The sequence below is a fragment of the Opisthocomus hoazin genome, chromosome 9, assembly GCF_030867145.1.
Source record: "Opisthocomus hoazin isolate bOpiHoa1 chromosome 9, bOpiHoa1.hap1, whole genome shotgun sequence".
Taxonomy (NCBI): Eukaryota; Metazoa; Chordata; class Aves; order Opisthocomiformes; family Opisthocomidae; genus Opisthocomus; species Opisthocomus hoazin.
In genome coordinates, this window is record NC_134422.1 from 12,215,017 (window position 1) to 12,228,502 (window position 13,486).

Genomic DNA, 13,486 nt, shown 5'->3' on the forward strand with positions numbered 1-13,486 from the left:
AAGATAGACAACTTACAAAAGGATTTGTAACGTATTTTCTATGTTATTTCAGGAATTTATTTCAAATAAGGAATTCAGTCTTCAGATAACATCAACCTTTATTTCATTTATTTCTTTGAGTCCACAAACTCATGTTCTGAAACAAGACAATCAAATCTCCATGAGTTTGTCTCAATATTAACATTATGTTGCTCTCATTTGCCTCTCACAATAGAGAAATAAGAGATACCTCTGCTAGACCAAATAGAAGATGCTGATGATCGCTAGTAGAACTGATATGCAGAGCCCAGCTTACCCTGCGTTTTAAAAGTCTTCAGAAGAAAAAGACTACGTGAGCTGTGTAATTCACAGCACATTAACCACAAAGCTCTATATCAGGCTATTTGTGCTGTTCGTCACAAAACCTGCCTGAAAACACTTGCACTGCCATCCAGCCAGAAAGCAGAGCAGGGCTCAGCAGCCAACCAGACTGGAACCAGTCTGAGAGAGCTCTCAGCTCCCGTGGAGGGCAGAGGAGTAGAGGGCATCTGCTTTAGGTCCAGAAGTCTGCAATACTGGTCCTTACACTATCGAGAAAAAGAGCAACAGGCAATCAAAGCTGGAAACAGTCTGGAAACTGATATGGAAAGCCCCCATTTACCTTAGGTTTGGACTTATTTAAAAAAAAAAAAATCCAGAGTAAAAATAAACAAACACGGGAAATGAAAAATCTTGTACCTATTCAAAAAACCCCACAGATTTACACACAACAGTGTGACAAGAGCCAGATGCTGTTGTTTTCATCCCTCTGCTGCAAGACAAGAGCAACAGTACCTGGGTTGTTCCTGATACTCCTAACAGGGTCTCCAAGATGGAGATGCTACAGAAACATGCTTCATTTCATCAATCTATGATTTTAATCCATTTCTTTTTGTCCCGTTTGCCATATACACCAAGATCAAATTGTTTCCTTCAGCCCAGTCTTGCATACTGGACTGTAGTCACATAATTTCTACTTTCCCTGTTTATAACCTAAGCAACTCCAACACCTTCAAATCTTTTCTGGTAACTCCTGCTCCCCAGGCTCTGACAGCTCTTGTTGCTCCCTTTGTGCTTCTAGGAAGTCCACATATTCTAGCAGTTTCTGGTAAACAGGGGAGCTTGCCGGGCTGGCAGCTGCAGCCACTTACTGCAGAATTTTGACATCAGTTATAACCACTGTTCACTTATCTAGAAATAAAATGTCTCAACAGGTCGTTACCACAGTTGGAAGGTAATGAGAGATCCTCTTCTGAAGAGCTGATCTCCAACAAGAGGTGAACGTATGACTTGGTCCTGAAGTGGTCAGTAAAGGGACACAGGAAGCAAAACAGAGCAATGTGGTCAGAAGCCTTTTAACGGGACAAGGTGAGACCACCGACTCTTTCCACAGGAGTCCCCCAAACTCTAACTGATGGCAACAACATCATATACCAATACCATGTACAAGAGAGGCTGGATTTGAACTGGCTATCAAGTGGCAAAAGCCTCTTAAATTCACTAGCATTCATGTCAGTTATATACACCTAATGAGCTTCTTTCTCCGAAATACACTTACGATTTAAAAAAAAATCAAACTATATCTGCAGAAAATACTAAACCTCCATTAGCCTCACTAGCTTCACTCCATTTTTTACTGAGGTATTTTCATACGAGTGTATGGTGGAATAATTATCTTAGAGATAGCATCACATATTTAGTTACTAAAATTAGTATGAAGTCTCTGGTGTTATTTTTAAAATACATAGTTATTTTTATAGATCTACAATAGCCTCCAGAAAAAAATACGATCTTCAAAAGCTTCTTTTGTGCTAGGATTGTGTAACAGAAAGTAGAGCTCTAGGGTTTAATTCCTATCAATCCACAAAATGAGTTTCATACTACTCCCGGCCAGAGGAGCTAATATACATAGTACTACAGGTCATCAGAGAAGAGCTTAAAATAAATCCAAGAGTGCTACATTTCGCCATCCCCTGTATTGTTCTTCTAATTTTATAAAGCCCCCATCACTGAACTAATTATTAGAGGCACTTACGTTGTTTTACTGATCCTAGCACCTTTCATGGAACTCGGGAGCTCTGAGAAGCAGTTCAAATACACAGGGCTGTCCCTTGGAAACATTTTTCTGCTGTTACGAGCCCTGGATGTCCCCCAGAACAGGGAAATATTTGAGCAGGTTTTTAAACAGAGGACAAATAAAAAGTAGATGTCTTTAAAAATACAGGCCTCCGAGGCATCTCGGGTTTCCCCCTCTGCAGCGAGCACAGAAGGCTGCTTATCGTGGCTCCAAAGCAGATTGATGTGCTCAGCCGCGAGATTCACTATAGCTGACAGAGAACATTTCCTTCATCATATTGCTTCACCATGCGAGGAGATAACTCAGGCTAATAATATTCTTTCTCCTTTTTATCCGCCTATAGCCTGCACATAACTTAATTCGTAATTCCAAAGGGCTCATGGAGGAGATTGGCCTGGTGCTGGTTTCATTTACAAACACATAAATCAAAATTCAGTCTACCGGAATAGATGGCACTGCACTAGTGTTAAAAAATAAAACCCTCAGCAAGGCCAGAAAAATCGCCCTCAGCTCCCCTGATCGTAAACACCATGTTATCCTAGATTCAGTCACACGCTCCAAATTTCTAAATATCACTTCCTATTTAAATTTGCATTTAAATAGGAGCTATGCTGATTCACAAGAAATACAGCTTCACCTCTCCAGAAAGCATTAGCACAAATGTAAAACAAACAGAAAATGGCAGAGTGGTAGAAACCTGGCATCCATGGCAATTATCATTGCTTCTAATGAATAGTGTCTCTTTTTCTTAGTAACTAATTATAGTGGAACTGTTTGGAGAAAAGCACCTTGTGTCATGCCTGAAAGAACCAGTGTGCAGTACCGAAACAGGACCACTTTTGTCCACAGTGTCAGACAACGACTCACAGCCTTCTTCTAGTACCCACGACTGCAGGATCAGGCTTTTGAATCTTCCAGGACCCCCAAGTCACCCCAGGTGCTGCAGGCTGCAAGGTTACCGTGCTGGGATATGAAAAAACCACGTTGCTCGATCTGAAGTCTTCACCCCAACCAGCAATCCTCAGCCATGCAGAAAAGGCCACCGACTGCAGGCACCTGCAGGAAAACACTCACTATTCGGCTCTAACTCAAACACACATCTCTGCTTTCAGAAAACCCATGTTATTATTCTGGTTTTGAAGAAGGAATTGCGGAAAGCTGAAACTCTGAAAACTGAGAGCAAGACCCTGGTTTCACTTACCCTAATCTATCATCATATTTCATCACCAATCTCACACTTGCTCAAAGCTCCCAGCTATGCGCCACCTCTGCCCTCACCATTAAGATATAAAGCAAAGGTTAAGTGACAGATAGTATCAACGTGGAAAGCAATCAGTCTCACTCAGAAACCATTGCACCGGGAATAAAGAAGGAATTATTATACTGGTGTCAATATGATAAATTACAGTCTCTTATTTTCCTTAAAGAAGAATTTCTAGTTTTTCTACTATCACAGAAAACTCTCCCCCTTTCAGCACTCTGAACATCTGAACAGTTTCTCCTGACATCCTGTTCAGAGTCTCTAATACAACTGTTTATTTTGGTGGATGGCTGACGCAGTTCTTCATTACAGCACTGATCCTGGAATAAATATGACCTGGGAGCCAGCAATATGAATGCAAACTGTTCTTTCCATATATTTGTTTTCAAATAGTAAATAAGTTTCAAAGCTCTGTTTGTTGCCCTTGTTAAAGCAAACAAAATGTTTAGAGAAAATGAGTCTTCCATGTTTTCTCACACCACACCAGTTACACAAACCTGTGTGCCAAACCCACCAAGACTGCGGTCACATTTCCCTCCTACAGCAGTGAGTTCACAGCTGCGGCACCAGACAAAACAGGACTAGGAGGAATCTAAAGAAGTTACCTCCTGATTCATCATGCCCTCTCCCTCACAGTTATACCTGTGCCAGAGTTTTGCCTACAGAGTTATGGAAAAATTTTAGAAGAAATTAGATGGCTTATTCTAGCGCTAATGGGAATCCATTAGAAATCTTTTCCTCACGTCCAGCCTAAGCTTCGCTTGCTTTGGTGTAACACTATTTCTTGCCCTGGCCCTGCGAACGCATTCCTTTCTCAGCCTCACAACATGCTTCTGAAGACACTTCTCTCTCTTTTCTGCTCTCTGGGCTGAGCAACCTCTACCATTTTAATCCTTGCTTGACAGGCCACTTTTTCTAGACCTCTGATCACTGTTGCTGCTTTCTGCTCCACACCTCTCAATGGGTAACATCCCATACAGGACACAGTACTCTGATTGTCTCCACAGAAACAACCTGAAAGGGTCCTTGGGAAACGGATGAAAGTGCTTCACGAGTAGCCAGTTTCTCACTGCTGGGCACATTTTCCTGATGGGAGGTTGTACCGCAGAGGAAGGAATGTTCTCTGGTATAACTAGAGACATCCTTCAAAAGTTTCAAACATCAGGGCAGAACAAGGCTTTGCTGTGGGGACCGGGAGGGGGAATGGTTTTTTAGTGTTTCTAGGGAGACAAATGGTTGGGTCTTGTTTAGCTCCTTCAGCATTCACCTCTGTCCCCCAGCTTCTGCATCATCAGAGAAAAACCATTGCTGAGCTGATTCAGAGTGAGGCAAACTAAAGCAGCATCAGAGGCTGAGCTAATCGATTTAGTTGTGCGAGAGCGGGGAGCAGAAGGGATGTATCTTGCTGTTACCATCACCTCCATGAGGAAAAAGCAATTAACAGAAAAGGTTGTCAAGTCAGAAAGCCGTTTTTGCTGTGCCATTGCTTGCAGCCCCAAGCAATGTCATATCTTCGTATTTGCAACCATGCAAAAAATGATAAGATGTAAGGAAGCAGCTTCATTACTGCAGCAGCTGCAGGGGGAGTGCCAAGCCCTGGGACTCCCACTCCCAGGAAGTGAGCTATTGCCCTCCCAGCCCCGCAGCATGTCTGTGATCTCTCTCACAATATAGCTGAAAATAGAGCTGGCTGGAGGAAAAATGGGGAGGAGGTGGGGAGAAAAACAATCTCAGCTTATTCGTAAAACCTTGATGAGCAGAAGTCCAACACAGCAAAAATTACATCACTGAGGACTTGTGAAGCCCAGGGAATAAGCACTGGCAGATCTGGCACACACGGCTGCACTTGCCCCTCACTCTCCATAGCCAAGTAATGAGTCTCCACACTGCCCTCAACTCTCTTTCATGCCAAACACAGGACCTTTTTTCTCTGCCCATTGCATGTTTAAGGAACTGAGGTTGTTTCTGAGGCCTTTATCTCTTGACTTCCAGATGCAGCCAAGCCTTCTGCCCTTCAGGTGTTAGCTTCACACCCCTTGCAAAAATACGAGCACAGTTTAAGAGGTCATACTCTGGGTTTGAAAAAGAAGGAGCTTCTGGGTGGCACAAGGTGTGTTATTGCAACCCTGACCATCCCTTCTCAGTGCCTCACTTGCCCTGGGATAGCCTTCATCTCAATAACTGGTGTGGTGGTTACTGGGTAAGGATGTTTGGCAAGCTTGAAAACAGGGAGAGGAAGCTGGGTGAGGGTGTACACAGCCTTGTACTCTCGGAGGCATGAAACATTGGCTCAGAAATACCTTCCTGGGCACTGAGCCCTATAAACTGTCCCCCAAACCTTGCAAAGACAAACATGCACTGCCAGCAGACCTTTCCTCCAGTGTCCCTGGGGAAGGGATGGGGACCTGCGTGTTGGAGGAGGGATGTGGGGAATAATGTGGGGAAAGGCGCTGGTTTACATGCAAAACCATTTGAAATGCCTAGCTTTGACAGCTTCCCCCTTAGTCCAGCCATGTTTCCTCCGAGCCTGGAGAAAGCTCTGGGAAGTGCCAGAGCAGGAAGATCTGCCTCCTTGCCAGGGACAGGCTCTCATTCCTAGTAACTATGGTCCCTACCCCAGCTTTCCTGCACCTCCCACAAGGTATTAAAAAGAAACAGCAGACAGCGGGCTCTCTCCAGCTTGCTATATTCAACTGCAGACCTCTAAGCACTCTCCTCCCTTTCCACCCCTCTAGAAGAGCTGTGCAGAAACATGAGGAACGAGAGCTGCTCCTTGTTGCTGTTATGAGCCTGAACCCTGGGTTTGCTTGCACCGCCTCTGCTCTGGGGCTCCTGCATTGCTGTGTGTGCGATAAAAGCCATCATAGCACCCACACGAGGAGGAAGGGAACACTTTTGTTTCTCTGTCCCAAGAACTAAAGGTACTAAACATTAATACTTGGAAATCAGCAGCTGCCAAGAACAAGTTCCCCACCCACCCACCCACCCTAAGCTTTGAAGTGTTTTCTTTCTAGCTTTACCTTGGCACGCTGGCCAAATAAGTCACAAGTTTCCGAAGGTCTTCCTGCCTTATTCTGTCGTGATTGCTGCGGGCTGGGAAGGTCAAGACAGGACCACCTCGTTTATCACGGCCACCTGCAGAAAATAAAGGATTGTTAGAAAAGCAGGCAGGAAGTACACGTCAAAAAAACTATGTGCACTGAATTGATAAACATAAATTACAGCACATTCAAGAGCCCAAGCACTCTTCGCAGCTTAGAGGCTTGCCTAATTGAGGAAGACATGCTTGCATTTGCTGGAGTTCCAAAGGGGGAAATGAAAAAACCCCAAACCACCACAAAACAACACACAAGGAAAACTGCTACTAACATTTCTTCTGACTTTCACGTAATCCCATTAAATCTAATCTAACTGCCAATCCATGCAGGCAGTGCTAATGAAATCTTACTGTTGGGAAAGTTTTAAACTGGCCATCACCAAGAAAGTGGAAGTATTTTTCACTGTTACTCAGGGCGTTGCATTGTTCATTGCCAGACAGTTTATGACATCCTGCCAGTTAGAAGTGATATATCCCAGTAACGTCTATGCAGTAAGACATTCTAATCTTTCTGGCAATTCATTAGAAACTGAAAATTTGATTAGAAGTTCATGCCTCCTATGCTTGCTATTTAAAGAGTGCTGTTGGCAATTCAAATGATTTTTGGTTTGTTTTTTTCCTGTAGCTTTCCTGTCTTAAAATCCACTTCTTTTATCTGCCAGTGTCTGGCACTTCACCTTTTACAGCAATTGTCAAAAGGCTTAGCCATAAAGGAATGGATCTACCCTGAATTACACAATCACAAATATAGGGGTGAATACAACCTATTTTACAGCAGCTTATTTTATTCCCTGCTTTAAATAAAGTTTAATAAGCTCGAAACTGAAATCTAGTGCCTCACTCAATATTTAGTTCCTTCTTCACATATTATCACAGGACTTTTTCAGGAATTGTGTGTTGTTAGATATGGGCTTGCATTGTTATCTAGGGAAAAAAAAAGTCATAGTAAAACTCCATTTCAAAAAGGCAGCACAGAACTGCAAGGACCTTGCAAATGAGCTGTACAAAGGCAGATGAGGTTGCACTTTTCAATAGAAAGCATCACACCTTTAACAGAAATATCACTTCTGAGAAAGGAAAATCACGTGCCTCTCCGAACTAATTTACCAGGCCGGCAAGAACAAAAAGCTACGCAAAGACACGCATGGAGCTCTGAGCAACCTGGTCTAGTGGAAGATGTCCCTGCTCATGGCAGGGGGGTTGGAACCAGATGATCTTTAAGGTCCCTTCCAACCCTTACCACACTCTGTGGGGCCATGACTTCTGCAGGGGTCCTACACACCCTAATTCAGTAGGAAGAGTCCTAAGAGGCTCTGCCGTAAGAGTAGGATCAGCATGAGAGCACACGTGTGCTTGAAAAAACAGTATCCTGGATCACCGCAGGACAAAGAATTGCTCTGGACAGAATTTATATCAGCAATCGAGGAAGTGCCTCATATGGCAGGAGTTCCTGCAGGTGGACAAACCAGAAACCAAACTGATGAGATACACGCAGGTATCCCCAAGGTGCAGGCTTTCCAGCTGGCCCTGCCAACAGAACAGAGCAGGCACTTGTAGATCCAGGTCCCATCTGACAACACATCCCCTGTCCATTTCATGCTGAAACTGTCCATTCAATTGGTGCCATGATAGGCACAAGCTCACTCACCTTCTAGCACAAAGTGTCTCTGCATGACCAGAGTCACATAGAAGCAGCTAAAAATAGCAAAGCTGATACTACATACACACATTTTTAAAAAACATATATATTTTTTTTAAATTGCTAAGTCCTGCGTGAAGAGTTTTCTACAGCACTGCAGACTGTACAAGTCAAAGTCTGCTATATAAACTTCATCTATGCAGACAGAGATGCCAGTGCCACCCCGTGTTACAGTTTGTCAGCATTAAAATACCCTTAGTTTTCAATGGATACCTGAAAGGCTACATCGTACAACTCTCCATTTGAGCCAGGTCATGTCTGATTTGTCCAGGAGGACAAACGGAGAGGCAAACAAGAGATGCTATCTTCATTTTGAGCCCTCATGCAGCCAGGGGTACAGATGGAGTACAAAAACTGTCCTGCCTAACCTCCACCCAAATCCCTCTGCCTCATGTTTGCCTTTGGCTTCGCACCGTGAAGGAGAGAAAGGTCCATGGGAATTTGGTGTCACCTTGGCTGATCCACATCTCTGCCACATAGCACGAGAATGGGGGTGTAATGTAACAAGGATTCAATTTACAAGGAAATAAGCTTATTTTTATTTTCAGATTATATATGTATGTACGTATAAAAAAAAAAAATCCTCATTTTAAGCACATTCTCCCTTTGTTGAGATTATTCCATACACTATAACAATGCCAAAACCATTATATCATGCATGATGTGTCCAAGAGAAAAGCAAGCCAGCCTGTAGAAGGGTAAACCAATATAGTAACTAAAGCTGGAGGGAAACATTTTTTCCAACACAGGAAGCTTTTCAAGGTTTTGAAAAATTTCCTGTCATATCAAGATGTAACCAAGGCTTTCAAAAGCTTCCAGATATTCACTGAAGCAGAGACCTGAACTTGAATGCACCCCAGAAGAGCATGCTACCCACTACTCGATCAGGCTTCCTCTCCTCCTCCATTCCAAATTGTTTAAGTATTTCTGCAAAGTGGAAAAGCACTAAGAGGTGAGATGAGGAGACATTGAATCCCGCATTATAATCCTCTCCCAGGTTATGAAACACTCGGGAAGGGCAATGCACTTCCCATAGCCCAGCAAGCCTGATTGCTCTGGTACTGCCCATTCATTGCAGCTTGGTAAACTAGAAATGGTGTTTCTGGTCAGGGACTCTTTTCCCCATCTACGGTTCCACCAAAGTCAGCTGGGGGGGGGGGGGTGGGGGGAGAGAAAAATAATCTAAATTTTGTTAGGCTGTAAAATTTAAATCAGAAAATTCTTGACCCTTTTACTAACACAAGGATTTCAGCTACAGAAGAAGAAACTGGGTCCAGAACACTCTTGTCCTGTCTTTGCTTCAGGATAACATTGTCCCTCAACAGTTCAACTAAACTGTCCTCAGGGGAGCAAGATAAATAAGGCCGTAGCGCAGGGTCAGAAATTATCAGGACAGACCGGAGAAAATGGATTAATTCGTGTTGTAGGAGGAAGGTTACATGAAGACCCAGTTGGAGGTTTCTGGATGATGGATAGATAAATAAGTGCCTGGACCAATTCATTCTAGGGCTATGGCACAGAAGAATAAGGGGACATGGAGCAAGTCTCAAGAAATGTGAGGATTAGAAGCAAATGTTTCTCATTTGTGATAAAACAACTGCTCTATGCTTTAAGCAATAGGGTGAAATTGTTCTTACAAGTGCATCGTACACATTAAAATCTTTCATTTGTTTCCAGGTTATCCATGAGCAATCCCTATTTTTTAATGAAAGCCTGCATAATTTAAAGTTTTATGAAGAGCCTGTATGAAGAAATGTCAGGTTTCTTCCAGAACAAACCACGGTATGTTAATTCACCATAAGATGTGCAGAGTTCAGTAACTGGTTTACTCTCTTAAATAACAGTAATACATAGCTTCACCATCGCTCTTTGTAACCACAGATCTCAGCTTTTCTAGGCAGACTAAATGGGATACTACTACCATTGAACTTTAGACACCTAAGATGCCTACGTTAGGAACCTCACCTCCTCTAACAGAGCGTCCAGATAGGTAACAACAGTCACTAAAAGAGAAGAAAATCTTTTGGTACTGGCTGTACGGGGATTCTATACCTTTCCTCTTCTTTATTATTATCATCTCCTTTTTTTAAGGGAATAGTGAGTACAGAGAGGGGAAAAAATTCAGCCCGGATCCCACAGCAAGTCACTTGAATATCCAGAAGTAGAAACCAGGTTTTCTGACTCTTAGTCCGTGGTGTTAGAACTTCTTAGTGCTTAGGCTAAAAGTCAGAAACTAAAAAGATTTTAGAAACTCTGTCTCTGCTTGTTAGTAATCCATCCAAGGAGGCTAATCTTGCCCCAAGTCAGCCATGATCTCAACACCAATTTTACATGCACAGTCTCTTCAGAGAACTACCCAACGTTTGTTGTTTTTTTTTTTTTTGAAGAAAACAAAAAAATGGAAGGAAGTAAAGAGTCTGAATTGCTCTAATCAATATGTTCCATCTCCTGCCTCCCACTAGGCTCACAGACATGGGATGCAATAATCAAACATGTCATTAGGTTTGCTAATTACTGTTATTAAATGCTAAAACAAACAGCTGATAATTTCTAATTGTTTTTCAAGGTGGGCTTTCATGGGCTTTGCTCTGATTTGAAAAGGCAAACAGATGGTCTAGTTATCAGTGCTCTGGAAAAAGGAGTCAGAAAAACACATGTTCTTCAGGGCACAAAGTACATTGAGAGCAAATACTTAGCCATATATGTCTTGCATTCCTCCTACAAAATGCTTTGTTGATGGCCTTGCCTGTCAGCGGCTTGCTTGCCGGTTCTTCCCATCTCACTTTCTTCTAGCCTATACAGAAGCCATTGCTAAATTTAGCATTTGTTCCCAGAAGTAAGATTACATCACTTTTCCTCCACAAATCATACAGAGGATATTGCAGTGATGGCACAAGGCATGGTGATGCATACCACATTGAAAGAAAACATTAAAGAAACCTCAGAAAACCTGCATGGAAGCAGCAGCAGAACAGTCAGTGACCTTCTGATGACTACTTTTCTGGTCATGCCTGCAACCAAGAGGAAAGGAACTCTAGCCACTGCATGAACTGACGTCTTGGTCCTCTCAGTGGTGGGCCCAAATGTTTCTGTCTCTGGTGGCTCCAGCTGCCCACAGATAAGTCAAACTAATGGCCAACCCAGAATGCTATTAACTGTGAACTCTGTGTATGAGCCTTCACAATTTCAAGTCCTGAGGTCATATCCATCCCTGATAATACACAAAAAGCTAAAATTCCAGCTTTGTGTAATACTGTTTAGGAGAGGAAATTAACGGTTTCCTTTAATGCAGACTTCTTGTATAAAACAGATAATGATTTAATACAATCTTCTTGTATATAACAGCTAATGATTTTATCAAGCTTTGTGTCTCCTGTTTGATCACCCATTCTTCCATGATGCTTACCTGCTTGCTTTTATGTATATTTAAGGGATTCAAGCCCTCTGCTTCCTTTTGCAGCCTCTTTATAAGCATGGATTCACAAGGACTAACCATAGACGCAGATAAATGTCCACACACATAAAGGCTCCCAAGTACCTTGTCTGAGGTCCTGCAACACATCAGCAACAGAGACGGGAGAAGTACACAGCATCTCTGGCCCCCTTTCAGGTGTCTATTGCAGTTCAAATGAATATGCTGCTTCGTCTGACCCCCCGCAGATCATAAGCCAATTAATCTTGATGCGGCAGACTGCTGAGATCTTAAGTGAGTTTCCAGAGGAGCTGAAATACTCCTCAAAAGGTATTTCAGTCCAAAATACGGTGAAAAAATGAATGGTAATGAAGAGAGCTAGGAAACAGGATGAGCTCAGCCGATGTCAAATGCCTCAATATAATGACAAATAACATGCTCTGGATTTCTAAATCGAATTGACAGACTTCCTAGGAAAGCAAAGTATCAAGGAATTGGTATCCAGAGTCTTAAAATAATATTCCTTTCCCTGCCATAGTTGAGCTCTGTGACAGTCTGTTTGCTACCAGACCTCCAGTGATCACTCCATGCTAAAATCCCTCCTGCTTTAGGAGGGACTAATTTGCTTTAAGGGTCATATATAGGATTATCTGCATGACCACCCTCAAATTCTGTTGGTTCTAAAGCAGGTGATTCTAGTGCAACAGTGATGGAAATTTAAGCTCCCACAACAAGCTCACCTGCATCTTAGCACAGCTGCAACGTTGTCAGCAGGGCCTGATCCTCCAGTGTACTGCTCTTTGCAGCATCCCCTATCCCAGAGTCAGTTGCCTGAATCAAATCCTAATGGCCAATATTTGCCACATTACATTTAGTGTTAATGATGCCAAAACAAAGGCTGTGTGTTCCCACCGGAAGATCCCTTGGTAGAGCAGGTCAGAGGCTGTAGATGGGATGCTCAGTGCAGTCACTGGAGGAACCCATTTCCCACCGGGTAGGTTTGTTCCTCAGTCACCCAGAGCTACTCCATGCATTTGAAGAGACCCCCTGTTGTGGCTTGTAATACATCTTTGCTGATCTATGCAATGTTTTGGGGTAATTTTAAATATTTGGGGTAATTTTAAATTGTTAAATTTTTAAATACTTGGGATAATTTTAAATGTTTACTTGCCAACAAGCCACTGGGAAAATCGTCTCATTTCCCATGGAGAAAGATATTGCCATGGCAAAGCAAAACTAAGGACAAGTGAGACTCATTAAAATGAAGGCAGAATACCTTTGTGTGGCAGGCTGGACTTCCAGAGTGAGTCCAGATGAGCCTGTTTCTTCCTCTGGAAGAAGCTGGTTTGCTGTGAAGTACCGAGTGAACACCAGTACCTTCCTCTTCAATGCTGACCCTTACTCACACCTATGCAAACCTTGCTGCCTTTTGCCCCAGCTGTAAATTAGGTTTTTTGATCTCACCTCTTCTATTGCAGATGTATGGGAATAGCTGTATATATTTAAAAAACAATAGAGAACTGAACAAAATAAACCTCATATCTTCTAAAATGAAACACCCCACTGCACACCCTCTTGCCCCTGGAGAAGGGAAGGGAAAGAACCAGCGTGCAGCAATGCCAGTCACACTGCTGACAGCAGGACCGACAGGCACTCCAGATTCTCACCACTGGGCATAACGTCAGCAGCTGTACAGAGTAAGGAGAAACAAAGAGAGGCCATATTCTCCCTGATCACACACTCTTTGTCCTCCTCATTCCAGATAAGCACAGAGAAACAACAATGGCAATGTTTCTGATGTTCATCAGCAAAGTGAAATATGTGATAAATAGATTTAATATAACTGCCTGCTCAGGTTTGCCACATCCCCAGCAGGTAAGTCCTTGACAGCTACAGCGAGGTAGAGGACGCTGCAAATTAAT

The 13,486-nt window shown here is 42.9% G+C and overlaps 1 protein-coding gene across 10 annotated transcripts in view; it reads right to left on the minus strand.

Moving 5' to 3' along the window:
- The window catches only part of KALRN (kalirin RhoGEF kinase), a 532,117-nt gene that overhangs the window by 343,093 nt on the left and 175,538 nt on the right, over positions 1 to 13,486 (minus strand). For all 10 annotated transcript variants that reach the window (XM_075430793.1, XM_075430796.1, XM_075430795.1 and 7 more), the window contains exon 3: positions 6,377 to 6,491. In XM_075430793.1, the coding sequence (XP_075286908.1) occupies positions 6,377 to 6,491 (115 nt within the window). The remainder of the gene's footprint in view (positions 1 to 6,376; positions 6,492 to 13,486) is intronic.